The sequence below is a fragment of the Monodelphis domestica genome, chromosome 1 (assembly GCF_027887165.1).
Source record: "Monodelphis domestica isolate mMonDom1 chromosome 1, mMonDom1.pri, whole genome shotgun sequence".
NCBI classification, from domain to species: Eukaryota; Metazoa; Chordata; class Mammalia; order Didelphimorphia; family Didelphidae; genus Monodelphis; species Monodelphis domestica.
In genome coordinates, this window is record NC_077227.1 from 173,620,384 (window position 1) to 173,645,694 (window position 25,311).

The window sequence follows — 25,311 nt, forward strand, 5'->3', positions numbered from 1 at the left end:
ATCATAAAACCTAAAATTTCTATAATTCAATGGATTATTGATTTCTGGGAGCCATATGAGCCTATTTTCCTTCTGATCCAATTATTTTCTTGGAGGAACTCTTATATTCCACTCTGCTTGGAAATATTAATAATATTCTTATGTTCAACTGATTGGCAATAAGCTCAAATCATTTTTGCATTATTTATATTATGTGACTTTTAATTTCATCTATACCTTCATTGACTTAAAAATTGTGCTTGGGTAAACTAATGCTTATGAAATAATTTTTATCCATTATTTTTTCAAATACTAAAAGAGTTCTCCTTGCTCTCCTCTTGTCTGGATAAATATAACCTTTCCCTTCAACAGATCAACACTAATAATTGGTACTCATTTCCAGTTCTGGTTTTTTTTTAACAAGTTGATTTCTGGATTAGGTTAAAGTGTCATATTTCATGGCAAAGAGTCAGTGGAATAAGAAATGTCTTTCTTTTTTATCTATATACATTTATAGTTCTCTACTCTGTAATGATGTATTTAAGAAGGAATAGTATTTTGCTGGACTTAATTCAAGCTTAGTTTTGAATGCAGCAGATCTCAAAGTGTGACTTCCAGTCACTCCCCATGCTCAAACATTCATATTCCATATTTGTTTATTACATGATAAATTATTTTCCTCATGATTAGATTCTCATTGTAATATTTCTGCCCCTACCTCTCTCATTTACCTCAATGTCTAAATATCCCATGTAATACTCAGAGGAAAAATATTGGTGTTTGTTTGTTTGTTTTTTGGTTCCTTTCTGTGTATCAGATATCTCAACTTTGAGAATGCCATGGAGAAAGGGGTGTTGAAGATGAGAATGGGTAGATAGTCTCCTCCTCAATCTCAAACTATATTCACTACCAATATTATTTTTTGAAACTTCTTTGGCCCAAGACGAGTTAAGAAATGTGGCAATTGCTAAGGGAATACCATGCTGTTGTATGCTTAATGCCCTTTTCAGACTTGATGAGAACAGTAAATGGGAAATTTCCATTGAAGTATAATTCCCCTGTCTTCCAGGAGCTTGTTCTTCTCTTTCTTTGTGTCAGCCCCTCATCCCCTGGGATCACCTTTCCAGAGAATTGTTGTCCTCTGGGCTCCTGCCCGTGGTCCAGTTCTCTGAGGGAAGCCTCTCCACTAGCAACCACTACTATCATAGATTGAAGATTCTCTCATTAAAAAGAACTATTCAGAAGCAAAGATCTCCCTTAATTGCCTTCCTTCCAGTGCTTGGAACCAGAGAATGGAATTAAAACTCAAGAATGGACCACAGCCAGTGCATACTCTACATAAAACCAGTCATTGAAGGCAAAAGAATTGGTCCTAAAGGGAACATCTTTCAAATAGAGACTTTCTTAAAGAAACTGTGAGTGTGGAGATATATTCTTTATTCTTTGAATCTTTTAAATAATAGAGACCTGAGATCTTTTAAGCCTTGTAGGGTTACTCTTGTCAAGTAAAGATAATTATGGGATCCCTGTGTCTGGACCATATTCTAATTTCAATGGTAGTTTAATCTAAATTGATGTCTTCCACTCTCTCAAATCCCATAATAAAAACTGGGATAATATTATGGAGATTAGTAGATACCCTCAGAGGAGAGAGATGTGTGATCTTGAGTAAGAAATGTAACCTCTCTAAAGCCTCAGTTTCCTCACCTGTAAAATGAGAGGTTTGGCCAAGTTTGCTTTAAGGTTCCCTCCAACTCTAGATATAAGATCTGGAATTGTTTGGTGTTGTCTAGCTTGTGAACCTCTCGACCATTAGAAAGAACAGGTCTGATTCAGTCTGCTCAAGATTAGAAAGAATGCTCAGTTTACAAGGCAGAAGAGGAGTGTCTTTGGACCACACGCAGGTAGGAAAGTACAGGAAGAATAGGTAGTTAACCCCTGGTCACATCATTCCCTATTTTTTCCTAATTGTTTTTCCCATGCAGAAGTGCTCCATGGTAGGCATAAGCTTTTTTTTTTTTTTTTAATTATCTAAACCCTGCTGCAAACCATGGGGATAAGACCCTGACAAGGACATGATACAAAGAATGGACAGTGAGTGCTAGAAGGAATAGAAAATTCCTATCTTCATCTCCACCAAGGTGACTTCTTTTAAGAGAATTCTAGAGAGTTTTTGGTGGAAATGAGATTCCCCTCCCTTCACCTAGTCACCCAAAGTGAACCCCTTGAGAACACTGAACTTTAGATTCATCTCTCACCATAGATTAGGATACATTGGCCTTATAGCAATTTCAGCAGATTTAGATACAGGCCAGTGTTGCAAAGGCCCTCATACCCTGGAGATGAAAGCCCCTCAGAGTCTTTTTTATCAAGCAAGAGGTGACAATTCCCCCTGCTCTGATAGGCTTCTTTAATTATAATCATTTACAACTCAGAAACATCATATAAGCAAATCTATGTTTTCCTGTGACAATACTAACCAAGGTTTTGCTTAAGGAAACAGTAGGGCAGATAAGGAAACAAGGATTTTGGAGATCACTTGATACATGAATAAGCATACTAGTATTGAAATAGCTAGGATAATTTTTTAAAAATTAAGTTCTTGAAACTGTGGGAGTAGAAATGCAAAAGAAAAACATACGATCAATCATGTGGTTCATTGGGGTTTTGGCATTAAAAGATCACTCGACTGCAAATATGAATAACATGCAAATAGGTTTTGAACAATGATACATGTATAACCCAGAGGAATTGCTTGTCAGCTCTGGGAGGGGGAAAGAAAGAGGGGTGGGAAAAATGAATCATGTAACCATGGAAAAATATTATAAATTAGTAAATAATTTAAAAAAAATTAAGTTCTTGGGGTAGGCAATCTTTCTTAGGGAATGTTATACTCAGAACTGAAACTTCTTAGATCAAAGGAATCTATACTCTATTCAAATAACAGAAGATAATAGAGGAGATAGAGAGGACCTGGCCTCAAGAGATTTTCATTCAAGTCTTAATTTGAACATTTAAATAATTCTACTAAAGTCACTTAACATGCTTCTTCAACTGCAAAGTGAGATCTACCTCATTGGAGTATTATAAATAAAGGATTTTGGGGGCAGTTGGGTAGCTCAGTGGATTGAGAGCCAGGCCTAGAGATGGGAGGTCCTAGGTTCAATGTGGCCTCAGACACTTCCCAGCTGTGTGACCCTGGGCAAGTCACTTGACCTAAACCCTTAACTTCGGTCTTGGAACCAATATTGGTTCCAAGACCAAAGTTAAGGGTTTAAAATAAATAAAATAAAATAAAACAAACAAACAAACAAAGGGTTTGGGTTCACTCAAAATGCTATATCAATAAGAATTATTATTATTGGGTCCCCAGAGGTTAGAGGATTCATTTCTGACTTTGTTAATGATCACAGGTTTGATTTGCCTTCTGTTGGAGATACTTTGGAATTGAGTGTCCTCTTTTCCTGGGCAAATCATATGATTTCTCCTCTAGTTTTAAGGATATGACCTGGTCACCTCTTGTCTCCCAAAGTGACTCCAAAATGAATGAGTACCACCTTTTAGCATATGGAAAATGAGGAAAGATAGGATTGCTTCCCTGAGGCCTAAGATTTTAGGAAGAGATACAAATCACTTTTTGTTCAGAGACAGATTAGAAGGAACAATAAAGGTCATTGAGCCCACCTCATTTTACAAATTAAGAAATTGAGCATGTATGACCTTTCTGAAATTCATTAAAGTTAGACCTCCAGCGTAGGAGAATGTATGACTAGCATGAAGTATGACTTCCAGTGATTCCCCAGGGATTCATATGTCATATTAATTTATTACATGAGAAAGTCTACATTTGAATTAAGCTCTGCTATTTACTACTTCTGTGGCCCTTGGGCAATACATATATACTCTCCAGATTTCAAATTCATAATATCAAAAAAAATCATAGGATAGAAGTTAAAAGGGCTTTAGTAATGTCGAGCCTAACTTTCTAAATGAGCATAAAAAGAAACTGAGGCCCAGAAAGATTATATTATTTGCCCAAGGTTATACATGTAATTTATAACATTAATGGTTACATGTGTGACAGAATTGAGACTTGAATTCAGATCCTCTACAAATCCGCTGTTATTTCTCACAATCTGTGTTTCCATTTCATCTCTAAAAATGCAGGAGAAGGAGATTGGCATCTAAGGTTCCTTCCAGATGTTTACATCAGCCTTTTCATTTCCTGGTAAGATACTTGTTAATATATGGTTTGTGGTCTAGTGGACAGAAAAACTAGCATAAGACCTGGGTTCAAATTTTTGGTTTAAATCTTGGTTCAGATACTTTCTTCCCATGCTTTGACTCCAAGTGAGAGGGGGTGAGAATGGAGAGAGGGAGAGGGAGAGGGAAGAGAGAGAGAGAGAGAGAGAGAGAGAGAGAGAGAGAGAGAGAGAGAGAGAGAGAGAGAGGGAGGGAGGGAGGGAGGTGGAGGGAGTTTTATAAAAGCATAAATGGTATACTTAACAAAATTGCAAGTGACACAAAACTAACACACTGAGTAACATAAATCAGGTTTCAAAAGGATTTTGCTAGGCTAAAAGAATGAGTTAAATACAATAAGGTAAAATATAATAAAGGTAGCCAAAAAGTCTACAGCCAAGTTTTAAAAAATCAGCATAAGTAGTACAAAATAGGGGAAGGCACATTTAGATTACTATTAATATAATTTTTTAAAGATCTGGGAACTTTGGTTATCTCAGTATGAATATATATATATATATATATATATATATATATATATATATATATATGCTTTTAGAAAAGAGACGCTCAAAAATAGCTTTGACAACTTTAGGAGGTAGGGAGTTTTCTTTTATGGGAGGTCTTAAATAAAGACTGGATGGATATTTCTTAAAGATATCATAGATAAGATTCTCAGTCAAATATAGGTTATGCTACATAGACTCTGAGGTCCTTTCCAATTCTGAGATTCAGTTAAGGCAATTCTAAGCAAGGGAAAAAACAAGCTGTATATGTAGGATCTCATTTTAAAATTTTGCCTTTAATTTTATTATTTCCCTGGATATCCTTGATCTTTTGTTCTTCCAAATGAACTTTGTTAAGTTTTTTTCTAATTTTTTTTGGTAGTTCAGTAGGTTTGGCACTAAATATTGCCTTTAATTTTAAACCAGTATAGACAAGATAGAAGAATAAGGTCACTCCTGCCTGCACAATGGGATAATCCAGTTCTGACTTGGGTTAGGGTTGTTCAGTTATGTTCAACTTTTATGACCCCATTTGGAGTTTTCTTTGCAAAGATACTAGAGTGACTTGCCATTTCCTTCTCTAGCTCACTTTACAGAGGAGGAAACTGAGGCAAATAGGATTAAGTGACTTTCCCAGGGTCACACAGGGAGTAAGTGTGAGGTTAAAGTTGAACTCAGGAATCTTCTTGAATCTAGACTCGGCACTCTAACCACTGCACCACCTAGCTACCCACTTAAGTCAAGTGAATGATTTTGAATTGCTACCTCAAAAAAAAAAAAACACTTTTGGATTTTCCTGTTTTCAGCTTTGTCTGGGTTATTTGATGGTTTTTCAATTAGTTTATATCACTGAAAGAATGACATAACTTCATAGTATAAGAAGGGCAGAAAGTGAAGGAAGGAGGCTCTTTGAAGGTTTAGGTTTCTGCACTTGACTTTAACTTTTCTTTAAAGATATCCCAATCATATACTTGGACAAAAATATTTATAGCAACTCTTTCTGTGGTGACAAAAAAAAAAATTGGAAATTGAGTGGATGTCCATCAATTGGGGAATGAATGAATAAATTGTGGTACATTTGGTGATGGAATACTATTGTGCTATAAGAAACAATAAGCAGGATAATTTTAGAAAAAGCTAGAAAGATCTACATGAACTGATCCAGAGTGAAAGCAGAACCAGGACAACATTTTATACAGTAACAGCAATTTTGTATCATGATTAACTGTGAACAATTTTGAAAGGCTTATGACAAAGCCTATCTCTATCTCTATCTCTATCTCTATCTCTATCTCTTTCTCTATCTCTATCTCTATCTCTAGAGAAACAACAGTTAGAGCCAGATGCAGATCAAAGCATACTATTTCACACATTGGGTTATTTACAGTTTTTTTGGGGGGAGAGGGGTTAGTTTTATATGCATATTCTTTTACAAAAGTGATCAATAGGAAATATATGTGTGTGTGTATATATATATACATATATATATATATAAAACTCAGATCAAATTACTTACCATCTCTAAGATGGGGGAAGGAAATGAGGGGGGGGGAGACTATTTGGATCTTATAGTTTCAGAAAATGCATGTTAAAAATTGTTATTAGATGTAATTGGGAAAATAAAATATCTTTGAAAAAAATATCCCAACCAATTTGTTGAAAGAGGACACCAATTCCATCTGGTTATAGTATAATCTCTCAATGAGGAAAGAACATGAGGAGGTTAGAGATAGGTAAGTATCACGAGGTGTATCCTTTCACCATGACTATCTCTCTATTGTCCAACAGGTGAGAAAACCAGTGGTTATGGGCAGGAATCAGAGCAGTGGCGTAACTGAATTCATCCTGGCAGGCTTCCCCACTCTTCACAGCATGCAAGCTGAGCTCGGTTCAATATTCCTGCTAGTGTATCTGCTGACCTTAATGGGCAATATGGTGATTATAAGTGTGGTAGGAGTTGATCCCCGCCTGCAGACTCCTATGTACTTTTTCCTGGGGAACCTGTCATGTCTAGAGATACTGATCACTTCTGTGATTATTCCCAAGATGCTGACTAACTTCTTTTCAGGTCGGCATACCATCTCTTTCAATGCTTGCATTGTTCAATTCTATTTTTACTTCTGCCTCGGGGCTTCTGAATTCCTTCTACTGGCTATCATGTCTGTGGATCGTTACCTTGCTGTTTGTCATCCCTTGAGATACCCCATACTGATGCGTGGGGCCATATGCATACGATTGGCTCTGATTTGCTGGGCAGGGGGTCTTCTCCCAGTGCTTGGTCCTACAGTGGTTGTGGCCTTGCTTCCTTTTTGTGGCCAGGATGTGGTGATCCAACACTTCTTTTGTGACAGTGGGCCCCTGCTTCGCCTGGCATGCACCAATACCAAGCAACTGGAAGAGGTTGATTTTGCTTTGGCCTCAGTGGTCATCATGATCTCCCTTCTGCTTACTGCAACTTCCTATGGTCACATTGTTTTGGCTGTCTTTCGAATACCATCAGCCTCTGGTCGACAGAAAGCCTTTTCCACCTGTACCTCCCACTTGATGGCAGTTACACTTTTCTATGGAAGTGCCATCTTTCTCTATGTCCGACCATCACAAAGTAGTTCTGTTGGCACAAACTGGGCAGTGACAGTCGTGACCACATTTGTTACACCACTAATGAACCCTGTTATTTATACCCTTCGAAATGAAAGAGTGAAGGAAGCCTTAAGGGATATGCTTAAGAAGGGGTTAGCTGCTTGTTCTGGGCATCACTGATGTCCTTAGGGCTAGGCTAGACAAAAAGAATGAAATTACAGGGAAGGGATCAGAGGACAGAGTAGATCTGAATTGCATTTTCCTCTACATTCTGTGCATATTTTAGTACTTTATGAGAGTTAGTCTTGTTTCCATATCTGAGAGTCCTTTGATCTTGGAAAATTCTTTCCCATTAGCTATTTTCATTCTACTAACATCTTGAGTAGCGATAAGTTGCAAAATTTTAGAACTAGCAAGGATCTCAAAAAATTATGTATCTAGTTCTTATGCTTTTCTCAAGGAAGAATTCACAAGCCAAAATCACTGTTGTTACCAAATACAAATACCAACTGGATTTCCTAACAGTCTTTGGGGGCTCATTCTGATTGATTAATTATTATTTATGTGTTTATTGTGGATAATTAATGAATAATAGTATATTAATTAATTAGACCTCCTTAAAGGCAATAAGGTTGCCATGGATATCAAAGATTACAAGATCTTTTACCTAATGAATATAGGAAGAAATGCCAGTGGATGGAGTCTGCATAGATTGAGTCTGAGTCCTTTAAAACCTGCTTGTTACACCTAAAGTAAGAAAAAGAAGTAAAGAAAACTGAACCAAGGGACAGTGCTAGAGAAATGCCAGTAATCATAGAAGACTGAGACCCCTGAAGGATTTTAAGGACCATAGCTTTTGATCAACTTTTGGTTCCCATACTCCTTCGTCATCTAGTCTTGGGCAAAAGTTCTGGTGAAAGACTTTGCTTTCTTATCTCTGGGATTTATTTCCTTAATTATGCCACTTCCCCTTCTTGTCTTTTCTTAAATTAATATTTACTTTTATTTAAGTTGGGGTGGGGATAGACTTTTTTTAAACTAATTCTGATGAATACTGTTATTTTTTTTTTAATTGACTGGAGTAAAACACTGGCCAATTGAATTTGATAAATAATAGCTTCTGTGGCTCCTTCTAAAAACTGTGTTGTATAATTTTGCAACTATCTACCTCATAGGATGCTGGGGAGTAGATGAGCTCATGCCTATAATGTATTCAGAGGCTGATCCGAGAGAAAGTTAAATAAGATGATATTCAGCAGTGAGAACCTATCAGATAGTGATGGACAAATAAGTGCACAGAGATGTTCCAGAAAAAGAACAATTAAATTAAAGAGTTTGGTGAGTAAACTGATTTCAAAATTATCCAAAAACTAGGCACATGAAAAAGTTTGAATATCACTGGGAAACAATAGTTGATAGAAATAACTTCCTATCAGATATATTGAACCAGTAGATATATTAAACTCAACATGTCTATAACTGAATTCATTTTCTTTTCTCTATTATTAAGCACAATCTTTCCCTTTCCAAATTTTTCTATTACTGACCAGATCCCCACCATCCTTCTAGTCCATCAGACTTACAACCTATGTGTCATCCTACGCTCCTCACTATCTCTCACCCTTCATATCAAATTTGTTGCTGAAGCCTGTTGATTCATCTTTGCAACATCTCTGGAGTATAGCCCCTTATGACCTCTTATATTCATACCACTTTGGTGTAGGCCCTTATTATCTCACATCTGGACTATTCAATAAACTGCTGGTTAGTCTGTCTGCCAGATCTATATGCCACCATCCAGTCTGTCTTTCATTCAGTCACCCAAGTGATTTTCCTTATTTGCAGGTCCAGTCATGTCATTCTCTTTCCTATGCAATAAACTAGAGAGACTCCCTAGCACCTCCAGCATCAAATACAAAATCCTCTGTTTGATGTTCAAAAATCTTTCATAACCGATCTCCCCCTAACCCTTGCAGTATTCTTGCACCTTACACCTCCCATCTTTATATACTCTTTGACACAGTGGCAGTGATCTCCTTATCATTCCTATGGACAAATCATTCTGCATCTGAGCTTTTTCTCTGGCTGTCCCCTGTGCCTGTAATATCCTCCCTCCTCATCTCTATCTTTTGAATCCCTTGGAATCCTTCCAAGTCCTATCTAAAATCCACCATCTATAAAAAGTCTTTCCCAATCCCTCTTTTTTCCAGTGCCTTCCCTCAATTGATTATGTCCTATTTATCCTGTTTATAGCTTATTTGTACATCATAAGAGTTTTAAATTTCCTTTGTTGTGAATCCATGACAGTCATTTTGTTAGTAACAAAAATTAAGTAAATAACTGAAGCTTTCCCTCTGTGGTGTAATTTAGCTCAGACCCCCAATAATTTAACTCAAATGATTAACCAGTTTGGGGTAAATGAATCTCTAGCTCAGTTATGATAATCATTATCTAGATAGTTATAAATTCCAAAATAATACCTTTCAGTATTTGTTGATCAACTTACAAATTTTTACAGCAGATGTCATTTTTACCATTCTGCCATCTTTAACATGTAAACCTTCATTTCCATTAGCTTATTGTAAATTTCACAAGTTTTTCTTTGAAATGTAAATCTTTCCTTTTTGGCATCCACAAAATCCAACCTTTTTTTCTGATGAAATTAGAGGCTATATGTCATATGAAAACTATCTGGCAATTGGTGGTCATTTTTAGATACCGTGCAACTATGCTAAGTTAAGTATTCCTTCATATTGAGTTATGACTGGCAGCAGTACCTATCAAAGAATCTTCAGATATTTCCATGTCACATATGGTTATTTGAATGTTATCGACACCATTAGATTCTGAGCTCCTTGGGAGGACAGAATATCTTATGCCTCCCATTTTATTTCCAACAGTTAGCATAGTGCCTTAAACATTGTAGGTGCTTAATAAAAGCTTTTTGCCTGATGGTCCTAACTTGGATTTACTCTTACTATTTCAAAATGTGGTTAGAATGCTGATTTTATTTCCCTTCCTGTTATACTACAATCTCCATTCTTATCACATAAACACCCAATGCTTCCTACCCAAGGAAGTCCTGCAAAGGGGTAGAGAAAGAGGTATTGGGAAAAGTCAGGCTACGATGACAGATCTAGAGCTTCAGATATTTGCTGAGGTTAATGAATAGTCAACTAATCAACTCAGTAATTCCTAGGGGGTGGGATGGGAATCCAGATAGATTTTTCCCACTTGTCAGTGGTCCCAAAATAACAAAATACTGAATCTAGTCATTTATATGAGTAGGGAGCTTAATTAACAACCCAAGATATTTTGGGAGAGAAACAGCTCCTATCTAGAGTAAAATGTTTGAAATTTTAATGGTTCCGTGATCTCCCTGACATGGCTACATCCTCCAAAGATGTAGATGGCAACACAACTTCGCATCCTTTGCAAGTTTGTCCATGTTGTTCTACATACTCTTTGTAGCTGTCTTCTGGATCTCATAACATTGTATGAAACCCAATGGAATACAAAAGTTAACCACCAGTTCTCCCTCATTTTTGCCACAAGATCAGATCTTTTCTGATCACATATTTTATTGACATAATTTATAACACTTCTCACATATTACTGGCAATGTGAATTGACCATCTTGTGTTCATCACTTATGCATAACTCTATTTCCTTCAGGTGACCTTCTTAAACTGATATTTCATGACTTACAGCAACATAGCATCACCGGAAGAATAAATTTTAAAAGGATGACCTTTATTTGAAGGGGAAGCTTGAGATTTCTAAAAGTACTACACAGGCAAAAATTAGACCAACCAAGAATTATTCTCTATTTCTCAATAAATTCAAGATAGATACATGGACTTAATATTAAATACTATACCATAAAAAATAGTTCAAGGCAGCTATAGATGGTTTAGTAGATAGAGAGTCTGCATTGGAGAAAGAAGAAACTTGGGTTCAAATGTGGCCTCAGATACTTTCTAGCAATGTGACTCTAGGGAAGTCATTTTACCTCCATTGCCTACCTTTTACTTCTCTTTTGCCTTCTAACCCTATAGGAATTTTAAAAAATAGTTCATACACTTTTCATAACTATGGATAGGAGATGTATTCTTAACCAGACAAGAGAAAGAAGGAAGCAAAGAAGCATTTGTTAAGCACTACTATGTGCCAAGTACTATGCTTTTAGGTGCTATAATTATCTGCATTTTAAAGGTGAGGAAACTAAGGCAGATAGAGGTTAGGTAGGTAACTTGCCTATGATCACAGCGAATAAGACTCTGAAGCAGGAATTGAACTCAGGTTGTCACTGACTCCAGGCTTAGCACATTGTCTGCTCTGCCATTTTTTTAGTTTAGTTTTTTTTAATGCATTTAGTCAATTTAGAACATTATTCCTTGGTTACAAGAATTGTATTCTTTCCCTCCCTCCCCTCCACCACCCCTTCCTGTAGCCAAGACACAATTCCACTGAGTTTTAGATGTGTCATTGATCAGAACCTAGTTCCATGTTGTTGATGTTTGTACTAGGATGATCATTTAGAGTCTACATTCCCAATCATTTCCCCCATGACCCATGTAATCAAACAGCTGTTTTTCTTCAGTATTTCTGCTCCCACAGTTTTTCCTCTGGATGTGGATAGTGTTCTTTCTCGTAGATCCCTCTGAGTTGTTCAGGATCACTGCATTGCCACTAATGGAGAAGTCCATTTGATTGTATGTACAAATTAAAAATTTAATCTCTAATAATAGAAATATTATATTTATTAAGTTTATTAAATGATCATTAGAAATCAAGGAATAAAGAGCATACAAAATAAAAACCATGTGCCCATGGCTGGTTAGCCATTTTTAGCCATCCCCACTCACCACCATCACTGCTGATTCTACATCAGAGAGAGAGAGAGAGCCTCAATGACCACTCTCTTTATCCTCTCTCTACAGGAAGTACTGTATAAATGGAGATTTTGAACCCTAGACTTCAATCCCCAGAAGTCCTTGGCATTTCCCAGAATTCCCTATAATCTCTCCTGAGTCTCCATGTTGGCAAGATCATAATTGGTATTTAACTGACAGTAACACCTCCCACACTCTCTTCCTTTGCAATGATGCATCAAGTAAGCTGAGTGTGGGGATTTGAAATGGGCTAATCAGCCATGGGCATGTGGTTTTTATTTTGTATCCTCTTTATTCCTTGATTTCTAATGATCCTAAAGAAACCTCATGAAATATAATATTTTTATTATTAGAGATATAATTTAATTTTTACAGTATGTAATGACAGGAAGTCAGTGGGCTCTTGGGATATGTAGTTCTTTTTTTAGGGAAAAGATTTTCAATTATACATGTACCACAGTGTATTAGTCTCTGTGTACAATGTTCTCCTGGTTCTGCTCCTCTCACTCTGCATCAATTCCTGGAAGTCATTCCAGTTCACATAGAATTCTTCCAGTTTATTATTCCTTTGAACACAATAGTATTCCATCACTACTATATACCACAATTTGTTCAGCCATTCCCCAATTGGAGGGCATCCCCTCATTTTCCAATTTTTTGCCACCACAAAGAGCACAGCTATGAATATTCTTGTACAAGTCTTTTTCCTTATTATCTCTTTGGGGTACAAACCCAGCAGTGCTATGGCTGGATCAAAGGTAGACAGTCTTTTAGTGCCCTTTGGGCATAGTTTGAAATTGCCCTCCAGAAAGGTTGGATTACTTCACAACTCCACCAGCAATGCTTTAATGTCCCGCAAATCCCTTCCAGCATTCATTACTTTCCTTTGCTGTCATATTAGCCAATCTGCTGGGTGTGAGGTGATACCTCAGAGTTGTTTTGATTTGCATCTTTCTGATTATAAGAGATTTAGAACACTTTTTCATGTGCTTATTAATAGTTTTGATTTCTTTAACTGAAAATTGCCTATACATTTCCCTTGCCCATTTATCAATTGGAGAATGGCTTGATTTTTTGTACAATTGGTTTAGACCTTGATAAATTTGAGTAATTGGACCTTTATCAGAGGTTTTTGTTATGAAGATTGTTTCCCAATTTGTTGCTTCTCTTCTAATTTTGGTTGCATTGGTTTTGTTTGTACAAAAACTTTTTAATTTTATGTAATCAAAATTATTTGTTTTATATTTTGTGATTTTTTTCTAACTCTTTCTTGATCTCAAAATCTTTCATTTCCCAAAGATCTGACACGTATACTATTCTGTGTTCACCTAATTTACTTATAGTTTCCTTCTTTATATTCAAGTCATTCACCCATTCTGAGTTTATCTTGGTGTAGGGTGTGAGATGATCCAAACCTAATCTCTCCCATACTGTCTTCCAGTTTTCCCAGCAGTTTTTTTTATCAAATAGTGGATTTTTGTCCCAAAAACTGAGGTCTTTGAGTTTGTCATGGACTGTCTTGCTGAGGTCACTTACCCCAAGTCTATTCCACGGATCCTCCTTTCTGTCTTTTAGCCAGTACCATATTGTTTTGATGACCACTGCTTTAAAGTATAGTTTGAGATCTGGGACTGCAAGGCCACCTTCCTTTGCATTTTTTTCTTATTATTTCCCTGGATATCCTTGATCTTTTGTTCTTCCAAATGAACGTTGTTATAGTTTTTTCTAATACAGTAAAACAATTTTTTGGTAGTTCAATGGGTATGGCACTAAATAAGTAAAATAATTTGGGTAGGATTGTCATTTTTATTATGTTAGCTCATCCCACCCATGAGCAATCAATGTTTTTCCAATTGTTTAGACTGAGTTTTGATTGTGTGAATAGTGTTTTGCAGTTATGTTCATATAGTTCCTCTGTTTGACTCAGCAGATAGATTCTTAAGTATTTTATATTGTCTACGATGATTTTAAATGGAATTTCTCTTTATAATTCTTGTTGCTGAGATGTTTTGGAAATATATAGAAATGCTGATGACTTATGTGGGTTTATTTTGTATCCTGCAACTTTGCTAAAGTTGTTGATCATTTCGACTAGCTTTTTAGTTGATTCTCTAGGGTTTTTTAAGTAGACCATCATATCATCTGCAAAGAGTGATAGCTTGGTCTCCTCATTGCCAATTTTAATACCTTCAATTTCATTTTCTTCTCCAATTGCTACTGCTAGTGTTTCTAGTACAATGTTAAACAATAGAGGTGATAATGGGCATCCTTCTTTCACTTCTGATCTTATTGGGAAGACTTCTAGTTTATCCCCATTGCAAATGATGTTTGCTGATGGTTTTAGATTTATACTGTTTATTATTTTTAGGAAAGGCCCTTCTATTCCTATGCTTTCTAGTGTTTTTAATAGGAATGAGTGTTGTATTTTGTCAAAGGCTTTTCCTGCATCTATTGAAATAATCATGTGATTTTTGCTTATTAATTTGGTCAGTTTGCTTATTAATATGGTCAATTATGTGGATGGCTTTCCTAATATTGAACCATCCTTACATTCCTTGTATAAATCCTACCTGGTCATAATGAATAACCCTTGTGATCACTTGATGGAGTCTTTTTGCTAGCATTCTATTTAAGATTTTTGCATCTATGTGCTGGGAGCCATCAGGCCACGACACCTTGACAGAGTCACGCGTGGTAGCTAAGGAGGCCACAGAGTGGCCCTTGGCAAGATGTGATTGCCCACCTCAGTCCCCCTTACACGACCCCTCTCAACAATACCCCTTACCTATGAATTGACATGATTACTGTTCCACTTATTCTCAAAAGGAATAATGCAAGAGCAAAATATGTATACCGTAATTCTCTAAAACATTACCAAAAGATCAGACCCTCAAACCCTATCCCAAAAGACTATCATGGGTTAACTTTTACTTAGGTACATGATCCCCAGTGAAACCACAGCTACAAGCCAAGCCCAGAACTTTCCCACTAACAGAAACGTATTCTCATGGAGCCAGCACACAAATCAATCATAGATGCCCATACAAAATGTAGAAGTACATCAAGCTTCAATATGCCTCAGTGACTCGACTTCACAAACCAGTAACTTGCCAATGGGAAACTCCCTAGTAAACCCTGAGTAATGATCAGTCTAATATTAAATTTGAATTGTATTCCCAGTACCCCTCAACCTCAATGATATGATTGCTGAATTGTCTTTTAAGAACTGTTGATTAATTATTCTATTTTATTAAAAGCAATAAGTAATTTTCCTTGATTGTTTGTAAGCTCAAAACTTCTCACAGGGTAATGAGAAAATTAAGCCACCTGTGACAAAATCATTTATCTTGTGTATAACCTTTTATTCTGTCTGTAATCACAATACAAGAATATAGAATGTTAATCAAGTGATTTGTTAAAAGTTAATGTATCACTTTTCCAATTATCTCTCTTTGAACATGTGTGTTAGGTAATGTATCTGTGTGCCAAGAAAATGGGTATAAAAATAAACACCAGGCCTGGGAATGGCAGAGCAGCTATCAGATGTAAAGTAGTCTCATGGCTGTAATGATTAAGCTGTCTTCCATTTGTTATTTTTTTGACTGATCATTCGCCACCTGTCAGGAACCCCTGGAGTCTCGAGTGAGGCTGAACCCTGACCATGACATCTATGTTCATTAGGGAGATTGGTCTGTAGTTTTCTTTCTCTGTTTTTGACTTGCCTGGCTTTGGAATCAGTACCATATTTGTGTCATAAAAGGAATTTGGTAGAACTCCTTCTTTGCTTATTCTGTCAAATAGTTTGTATAATATTGGGATTAGTTGTTCTTTGAATGTTTGATAGAATTCATTTGTGAATCCAACTGGATCTGGGGGTTTTTTCTTAGGGAGTTCTTTGATGGCTTGTTTAATTTCTTTTTCTGATATGGCGTTGTTTAGGTATTCTATTTCTTCCTCTGTTAATCTGGGCAATTTATATATAAAGTTGAGAATACCTAAAATTACTTCTTAGTGTTAATTTTATAGGAAATAAATCTAAAGAGTGTCAAGGAAGCATCCTGAACTCACTTTGTATATACCATGGTAGAACTAGGATTTTGGTAAGATATTCCAAAGAGACTTTGGGAACCCAAGGGTTCTATAATCTTTGTTTCTTTCTCGGTCTTTATCAGAATGCTATGCACACAGTAGGTTTTTTGATCAATGTTTGCTCATTTTAGTTGAATTCAGGTCAATTCCAGGGTCAATGATGATCATGTTCTAAAATAAAAGTAAAGCTGGGGCTTGAGTAGAGCATATACTAAAATGCTCTAATTCCTTTCTATCAACTATATATGCTAAGATTATCAGAGCTATCTGAGCATGAAGAAAGAAATCCTTCATTGACCACTGCAGAGGAAGAACTAATAACTCAGTGAAAATTAAAAGGGGGGGGTGATTCCTCCTTTCATTCTCTTCTTTTGACCTTCTAGGTGGCACCTGTGATTCCCAGGTAAGGGGAGGACAGCTCACCCCTTTCTCTACCTTGACTATCAAAGGGTCAAGAATATATGACTGCTAAAGCATATATCCAACTAGATGAACCAGAAGACTTCAAATTCTTGACTACCTTCTCTGTTTTTTCTTTCATGGGTTTAGATGACTGAACATGTTTCAAGATAATGTCCAGTCTTGGAGGTGGATTTCTAAGTTTTGGAGGTTGAGAGACCCTAATTAGCTTGGTTCAAACTTCATAGTGTTGCTAAATTGGGGCAGATAATCATAGACAAGAGGAGGAGCCAAAGTCCTGATCTGCCTAGTCAGAAGACATGGATGTTGGGGAGTCAGAATAGAACCAAGATGAAATGTAAGAATTCTTCTTCTTCAGTCTCTTAGATTGCTTTTCATTCCAATAATCTTTAAGTCTTCCAAGAGAGCACAAGAATAGCTATAGTTAAGATACTGAAACCCAACTTCCAGTCAAGATGGCAGCTTAGAGAAAGCTAAAGTTCAGATCTCTGGAAAACCCTTCCCGACCAATCTCAAACTATAAGTTCCTAAGGCGCCGAAATTCAAAACGATCAACAGCACAGACCCTGGGAATCCTCCTCCTTGACCTGGACCTGGATCAAAAGGTACGGCCCCCCTCAAAAGCCAGAACCCGAGATCACTCAGACCTAAGGGGCAGGAGCGCAGAGTCCAAGGCTCTGGGAAACTGTGGCCCCGTCCCCCTCAGAGAGCAGGGTCCTCTGAAACAACAGCAACCCTCAGGGCGGGCAAGACAGCCTCACCAGCTGGATCCTTCTATCCAAGTCTCAGTGAAAGTCACTGCCCTCGGAGCTCTGGGAAACTGTGGCCCCTTCCCCCTCAGAGAGCAGGGTCCTCTGAAACAACAGCAACCCTCAGGGCGGGCAAGACAGCCTCACCAGCTGGATCCTTCTATCCAAGTCTCAGTGAAAGTCACTGCCCTAGGAGCTCTGGGAAGCTGTGGCCCCTTCCCCCACAGAGAGCAGGGTCCTCTGAAACAACAACAACCCTCAGGGCCGACAAAACAGCCTCACGGCCAGCTATTCTGAAGGCAACTTCCGGAAAGCAACCCGACCCAGTGGAGGGGGCACCTTAGCAGCAGGGAAACAGAGAGAACTGGGGGAGAGTGTGGGCCCCTGGTCTGATCCTTCCATTCCAGTTCCAGTGAAAGTCATTGCCTGAAGGCATATTCAGTTTAACCTAGGGAAAGCTCATAGAACCGACAATCTGCCCAGGACTAAAGCCTCTGAACACCAGACAGAGATAAGAAAAGCTAATCCTCCCCATTTAGAGATGGCAGACTCCACAGAAGCACAGAAGCCCCAAAATCCCAAGAAAAATAAGAAGAAAGGGGCAACTTTGGACACATTCTATGGAGCCAAAATACAAAATACAGAGGAGATAGAAGACGATACACAAGAAAATGCTCCAAAACCTTCCAAAGGAAATGGAAACTCTCCACAAACCCATGAAGAATTTGAATCAGAAATGACCAAAAAGATGGAAACCTTCTGGGAGGAAAAGTGGGAAATAATGCAAAAGAAATTCACGCATCTACAAAACCGGTGTGACCAAACTGAAAAGGAAAACCAGGCTTTAAAGGCCAGAATCAGGCAGCTGGAAGACAACGATCGTGTAAAAGAGCAAGAATTAATAAAGCAAAGCCAAAATACCAAGAAATTAGAAGAGAACATAAAATATCTCACCGACAAGGTGACAGATCTGGAAAATAGAGGGAGAAGAGATAATTTAAGAATAATTGGACTTCCAGAAAAGCCAGAAATAAACACCAAACTCGACATCGTGATACAAGATATAATCAAAGAAAATTGCCCAGAGACAAGGGGGCAATACAGCCACTGACAGAGCTCACAGAACACCTTCTACACTAAACCCCCAAAAGACAACTCCCAGGAATGTAATTGCCAAATTCCAAAGCTATCAAACAAAAGAAAAAATCCTACAGGAAGCCAGAAAAAGACAATTTAGATATAAAGGAATGCCAATCAGGGTCACACAAGACCTTGCAAGTTCTACTCTGAATGATCGTAAGGCATGGAACATGATCTTCAGAAAGGCAAGAGAGCTGGGTCTTCAACCAAGAATCAGCTACCCAGCAAAACTGACTATATACTTCCAAGGGAAAGAATGGGCATTCAACAAAATAGAAGACTTCCAACTTTTTGCAAAGAAAAGACCAGAGCTCTGTGGAAAGTTTGATACCGAAAATCAAAGAGCAAGGAATACCTGAAAAGGTAAATATTAAGGAAAGGGGGAAAATGTTATCTTCTTCATTTACTCAAACTCTCTTCTATAAGGACTACATTTATATCAATCTATGTATACTAACATGTGGGGAAAATGTAATGTATAAATAGGGGGTAAAGAAAGACAAAATAGAATAATCTTTCTCACACAAAGATTCACATGGGAAGGGGAGGGGAAGAAAACTCCTATCCTTAATCTCAGGGAAATCAACTCTGAGAGGGAAAAACATCCAGATCCATTGGGATCTTGAAGTCTATCTTACCCAACAAGGGTAGGGAGAAGGGAAAACCAATGAGGGGAAGGGGAGAGGGAAAACAAAAAGGGAAGGAAAGAGAGGGGGGAGGGGGAGGGAGCAAAAAGGGAGGGACTAAAAAGGGAAACATCAAGGGAGGGGACAAAGGGGACTGATTCAAAGTAAATCACTGGACTAAAAGGTAGAGCTGAAGAAGAAAAGGTTAGAATTAGGGAAGGCTATCAAAATGCCAGGGAGTCCACAAATGACAATCATAACTTTGAACGTGAATGGGATGAACTCACCCATAAAACGTAGATGAATAGCAGAATGGATTAGAATCCAAAACCCTACCATATGTTGTCTTCAAGAAACACACATGAGGCGGGTTGACACCCACAAGGTCAGAATTAAAGGATGGAGTAAGACCTTCTGGGCCTCAACTGACAGGAAGAAGGCAGGAGTGGTAATCATGATATCTGATAAAGCCAAAGCAAAAATAGACCTGATCAAAAGGGATAGGGAAGGTAATTATATTTTGTTAAAAGGGACTTTAGACAATGAGGAAATATCATTAATCAACATGTATGCACCAAATAATATAGCACCAAAATTTCTAATGGAGAAACTAGGAGAATTGAAGGAAGAAATAGACAGTAAAACCATATTAGTGGGAGACTTAAACCAACCATTATCAAATTTAGATAAAGCAAATCAAAAAATAAATAAGAAAGAGGTAAAAGAAGTGAATGAAATCTTAGAAAAATTAGAATTAATAGACATATGGAGAAAAATAAATAGGGATAAAAAGGAATACACCTCCTTCTCAGCACCACATGGCATATTCACAAAAATTGACCATACATTAGGTCACAGAAACGTAGCACAGAAATGCAGAAAAGCAGAAATAATGAATGCAGCCTTCTCAGATCACAAGGCAATAAAAATAATGATCAGTAATGGTACATGGAAAACCAAATCTAAAACCAATTGGAAATTAAACAATATGATACTCCAGAACCGTTTAGTTAAAGAAGAAATCATAGAAACAATTAATAATTTCATCGAGGAAAATGACAATGGTGAGACATCCTTTCAAACCTTTTGGGATGCAGCCAAAGCGGTAATCAGAGGTAAATTCATATCCCTGAATGCTTATATTAACAAACTAGGGAGAGCAGAGATCAATCAATTGGAAATGCAAATGAAAAAACTCGAAAGCGATCAAATTAAAAACCCCCATCAGAAAACCAAACTAGAAATCCTAAAAATTAAGGGAGAAATTAATAAAATCAAAAGTTATAGAACTATTGATTTAATAAATAAGACAAGAAGCTGGTACTTTGAAAAAACAAACAAAATAGACAAAGTACTGGTCAATCTAATTAAAAAAAGGAAGGAAGAAAAGCAAATTCACAGCATTAAAGATGAAAAGGGGGACAGCACCTCCGATGAAGAGGAAATTAAGGCAATCATTAGAAATTACTTTGCCCAATTATATGGCAATAAATACACCAATTTAGGAGACAGGGATGAATATATACAAAAATACAAACTGCCTAGACTAACAGAAGAGGAAATAGAATTCTTAAATAATCCCATATCAGAAAATGAAATCCAACAGGCCATCAAAGAACTTCCTAAAGAAAAAATCCCCAGGGCCTGATGGATTCACCAGTGAATTCTATCAAACATTCAGAGAACAGTTAATCCCAATACTATACAAACTATTTGACATAATAAGCAAAGAGGGAGTTCTACCAAACTCCTTTTACGACACAAACATGGTACTGATTCCAAAACCAGGCAGGTCAAAAACAGAGAAAGGAAACTATAGACCAATCTCCCTAATGAATATAGATGCAAAAATTTTAAATAGGATACTAGCAAAAAGACTCCAGCAAGTGATCAGAAGGATCATTCACCATGATCAAGTAGGATTTATACCAGGGATGCAGGGCTGGTTCAACATTAGGAAAACCATCCACGTTATTGACCACATCAACAAGCAAACCAACAAAAACCACATGATTATCTCAATAGACGCAGAAAAAGCATTTGATAAAATACAACACCCATTCCTATTAAAAACACTAGAAAGCATAGGAATAGAAGGGTCATTCCTAAAAATAATAAACAGTATATATCTAAAACCATCAGCTAATATCATCTGCAATGGGGATAAACTAGATGCATTCCCAATAAGATCAGGAGTGAAACAAGGATGCCCATTATCACCTCTACTATTTGACATTGTACTAGAAACACTAGCAGTAGCAATTAGAGAAGAAAAAGAAATTGAAGGCATCAAAATAGGCAAGGAGGAGACCAAGTTATCACTCTTTGCAGATGACATGATGGTCTACTTAAAGAATCCTAGAGATTCAACCAAAAAGCTAATTGAAATAATCAACAACTTTAGCAAAGTTGCAGGATACAAAATAAACCCACATAAATCCTCAGCTTTTCTATATATCTCCAACACAGCTCAGCAGCAAGAACTAGAAAGAGAAATCCCATCCAAAATCACCTTAGACAAAATAAAATACCTAGGAATCTACCTCCCGAGACAAACACAGGAACTATATGAACACAACTACAAAACACTCTCCACACAACTAAAACTAGACTTGAGCAATTGGAAAAACATTAACTGCTCATGGATAGGACGAGCCAATATAATAAAAATGACCATCCTACCCAAACTTATTTATCTATTTAGTGCCATACCCATTGAACTACCAAAATACTTCTTCACTGATTTAGAAAAAAACATAACCAAGTTCATTTGGAAGAACAAAAGATCAAGGATATCCAGGGAAATAATGAAAAAAAAAAAACACATATGATGGGGGCCTTGCAGTCCCTGACCTTAAACTATATTACAAAGCAGCAGTCATCAAAACAATTTGGTACTGGCTAAGAAACAGAAAGGAAGATCAGTAGAATAGACTGGGGGAAAGCGACCTCAGCAAGACAGTATACGATAAACCCAAAGATCCCAGCTTTTGGGACAAAAATCCACTATTCGATAAAAACTGTTGGGAAAATTGGAAGACAGTGTGGGAGAGACTAGGAATAGATCAACACCTCACACCCTACACCAAGATAAATTCAAAATGGGTGAGTGACTTAAACATAAAGAAGGAAACCATAAGTAAATTGGGTAAACACAGAATAGTATACATGTCAGACCTTTGGGAGGGGAAAGGCTTTAATACCAAGCAAGACATAGAATCACAAAATGTAAAATAAATAATTTTGACTACATCAAACTAAAAAGCTTTTGTACAAACAAAACCAATATAACTAAAATCAGAAGGGAAACAACAAATTGGGGAAAAAAATCTTCATAGAAACCTCCCACAAAGGTTTAATTACTCATATTTATAAAGAGCTAAATCAATTGTACAAAAAATCAAGCCATTCTCCAATTGATAAATGGGCAAGGGACATGGATAGGCAGTTCTCAGCCAAAGAAATCAAAACTATTAATAAGCACATGAAGAAGTGTTCTAAATCTCTTATAATCAGAGAGATGCAAATCAAAACAACTCTGAGGTATCACCTCACACCTAGCAGATTGGCTAACATAACAGCAAAGGAAAGTAATGAATGCTGGAGGGGATGTGGCAAAGTAGGGACATTAATTCATTGCTGGTGGAGTTGTGAATTGATCCAACCATTCTGGAGGGCAATTTGGAACTATGCCCAAAGGGCGACAAAAGAATATCTACCCTTTGATCCAGCCATAGCACTGCTGGGTCTGTACCCCAAAGAGATAATGGACAAAAAGACTTGTACAAAAATATTCATAGCTGCGCTCTTTGTGGTGGCCCAAAACTGGAAAACGAGGGGATGCCCATCAATTGGGGAATGGCTGAGCAAATTGTGGTATATGTTGGTGATGGAATACTATTGTGCTAAAAGGAATAATAAAGTGGAGGAGTTCCATGGAGACTGGAACAACCTTCAGGAAGTGATGCAGAGCGAGAGGAGCAGAACCAGGAGAACATTGTACACAGAGACTAATACACTATGGTATAATCGAACGTAATGGACTTCTCCATTAATGGCGGTGTAATGTCCCTGAACAATTTGCAGGGATCTAGGAGAAAAAAACACTATTCATAAGCAAAGGATAAACTATGGGAGTGGAAACACCGAGGAAAAGCAACTGCCTGACTACAGCGGTTGAGGGGACATGACAGAGGAGAGACTCTAAATGAACACTCTAATGCAAATATTATCAACATAGCAATGGGTTCAAATCAAGAAAACATGTAATGCCCAGTGGACTTAAGGGTCGGCTATGGGGAGTGGGGGGGGGGGGAGGAAAAGAAAATGATCTATGTCTTTAATGAATAATGCTTGGAAATGATCAAATAAAATATATTAAAAAAAAAGATACTGAAACCCATTTGAATTGTCCTGCCAATATGTATTCATGAGTGTTTTGTGTTTAACCTTTCTTTTGTGTGTAGGAAAAAATGACTCCTCTATATTTAATTCATATTGTCCTTGAATTGAATACCTTTCAATCCATCCCTTTTGATTCTAGATATGAGCTAAAACCTTAAGCAAAAATTTTGCAGGATGACAAGATGTGGCTCAGAAAGAGACAGAGTATAAGTATATAAATGTGACTCCTTTTCTGGGTGTTCAGCCTTACTCAAAACTGAGCCATGTCTAGACCAAATGCATTGTTGCAGAGGAGATGAACTCAGTGGAGAGAGTGATAGATGTGCCTTAGCTTGCTGGATCCTGCAGTAGTTTATATTTTTAGATGAATATTAATTTAAAGAACTGGACTTGTTTAGCCTGTAGTCTTAGGGGATGGGGAATGTAGTTATTGTCTTAAATTGTTTGAAGGACTCTCATCTGAAAAAGTGATTAGATGCCCTTTTTGTCCCAGAGTGTTCAAAGACTTGCAAAGCACTTTACGTCCTTTATTTTATTTGATTCCCAACAACAAACCTGGGAAGTAGGTATTATTATTATAGGTAAGAAAACAGAGTCAGACAAGATGAGTACCTTGCCCAGAATCCCATAACTCAGAAATATATGAGGTCAAATTTCTACACAAACCTTCCTGACTCCAGGTTCAGCATTCTCTCCTCCATCAGGGAGCCAATTCAGTTCATTATCAACATTGAAAACAAACCAAGAGTAAGATGGATTACCAAAAAATGTAATGTCGTCCCCATTACTGAGCAAAGTAACAGATTTCTTTTCGTAAGATCAAAACTAAGGAGTTAAAGAAAATGTGGCTAGAGATAAAATTCTTAATCTGTGCAGTAGTGTCAGGCTTATTTGCTAGTGTCCTTTGAGATTTTTCCTCTCGGTACAAAAACACCAGCTGATGATTGTGAATGTTCCTGACTGGAATCTTCTTTCATTTCTCTCCCTCTTTTCCTCTTATTCTGCCTTCCCCGCCCCCTCTCTATAAACACATAACAATTTTTTGAATAAATTTTAGTGGATCTCTTTACTAAATAAATTTTTGCGGATCTCTTTGTTTCGTCCTTCCTCTTTTACTACCTCAAAACGTAATCGACTAGTCTTAGAGAACAAAGAAAAATAGACGACTGCGATGTCGGGGTAGCGTGGCCGAGCGGTCTAAGGCGCTGGATTTAGGCTCCAGTCTCTTCGGGGGCGTGGGTTCGAATCCCACCGCTGCCAGTAAGCGTTTTGGTTTCAGGTTCTTAAATCGGTACTTTAAATCTTGGTATTTAATGATTGGGGATTGAGTGAGTAAAGATATAATTCTTTCAGGGGATGGAGAACTCCAAGGACAGAGAAAAAAGAAAATAATCTATATATAAGTGTTAGAGTTGTTATCAGGTTAATGTTAGAAAGGTTGAGGAAGGATTAAAGTTAAGCAATAGACCTTAGGGTTTGTGTAGAAAGATCATGGATGAGGGCAGGGTCCAGCGAGGCTGAATACAATTTGAAATAATTAAAATCAGTTGTTATTTCATTCCTTTTAATGGGAAACCCAGATCGCAGAAGGAATAAGAATCCAAGCAGAAGCAGAGAAATTGTGTTAGATGTTGCCGAAGATATGCAGCTCCAGAAGGGCAGAAGGTGCTGAGCGGGGAGA

The 25,311-nt window shown here is 37.3% G+C and overlaps 1 protein-coding gene and 1 non-coding gene across 2 annotated transcripts; both read left to right on the forward strand.

The window, feature by feature from the left end:
- The first annotated feature begins 1,835 nt into the window (after nt 1-1,835).
- Nucleotides 1,836-7,487, forward strand: LOC100029586 (olfactory receptor 6S1). The gene is made up of 2 exons (XM_001379260.3): nt 1,836-1,883; nt 6,516-7,487. The coding sequence occupies exons 1-2, from the start codon at nt 1,836-1,838 to the stop codon at nt 7,485-7,487; spliced, it is 1,020 nt and encodes a 339-aa protein (XP_001379297.3).
- Nucleotides 7,488-24,808: 17,321 nt separating this feature from the next.
- Nucleotides 24,809-24,890, forward strand: TRNAL-UAG (transfer RNA leucine (anticodon UAG)). The gene has a single exon. It is a non-coding gene; the product is annotated as a tRNA-Leu (tRNA).
- The last annotated feature ends 421 nt before the right edge of the window (nt 24,891-25,311 follow it).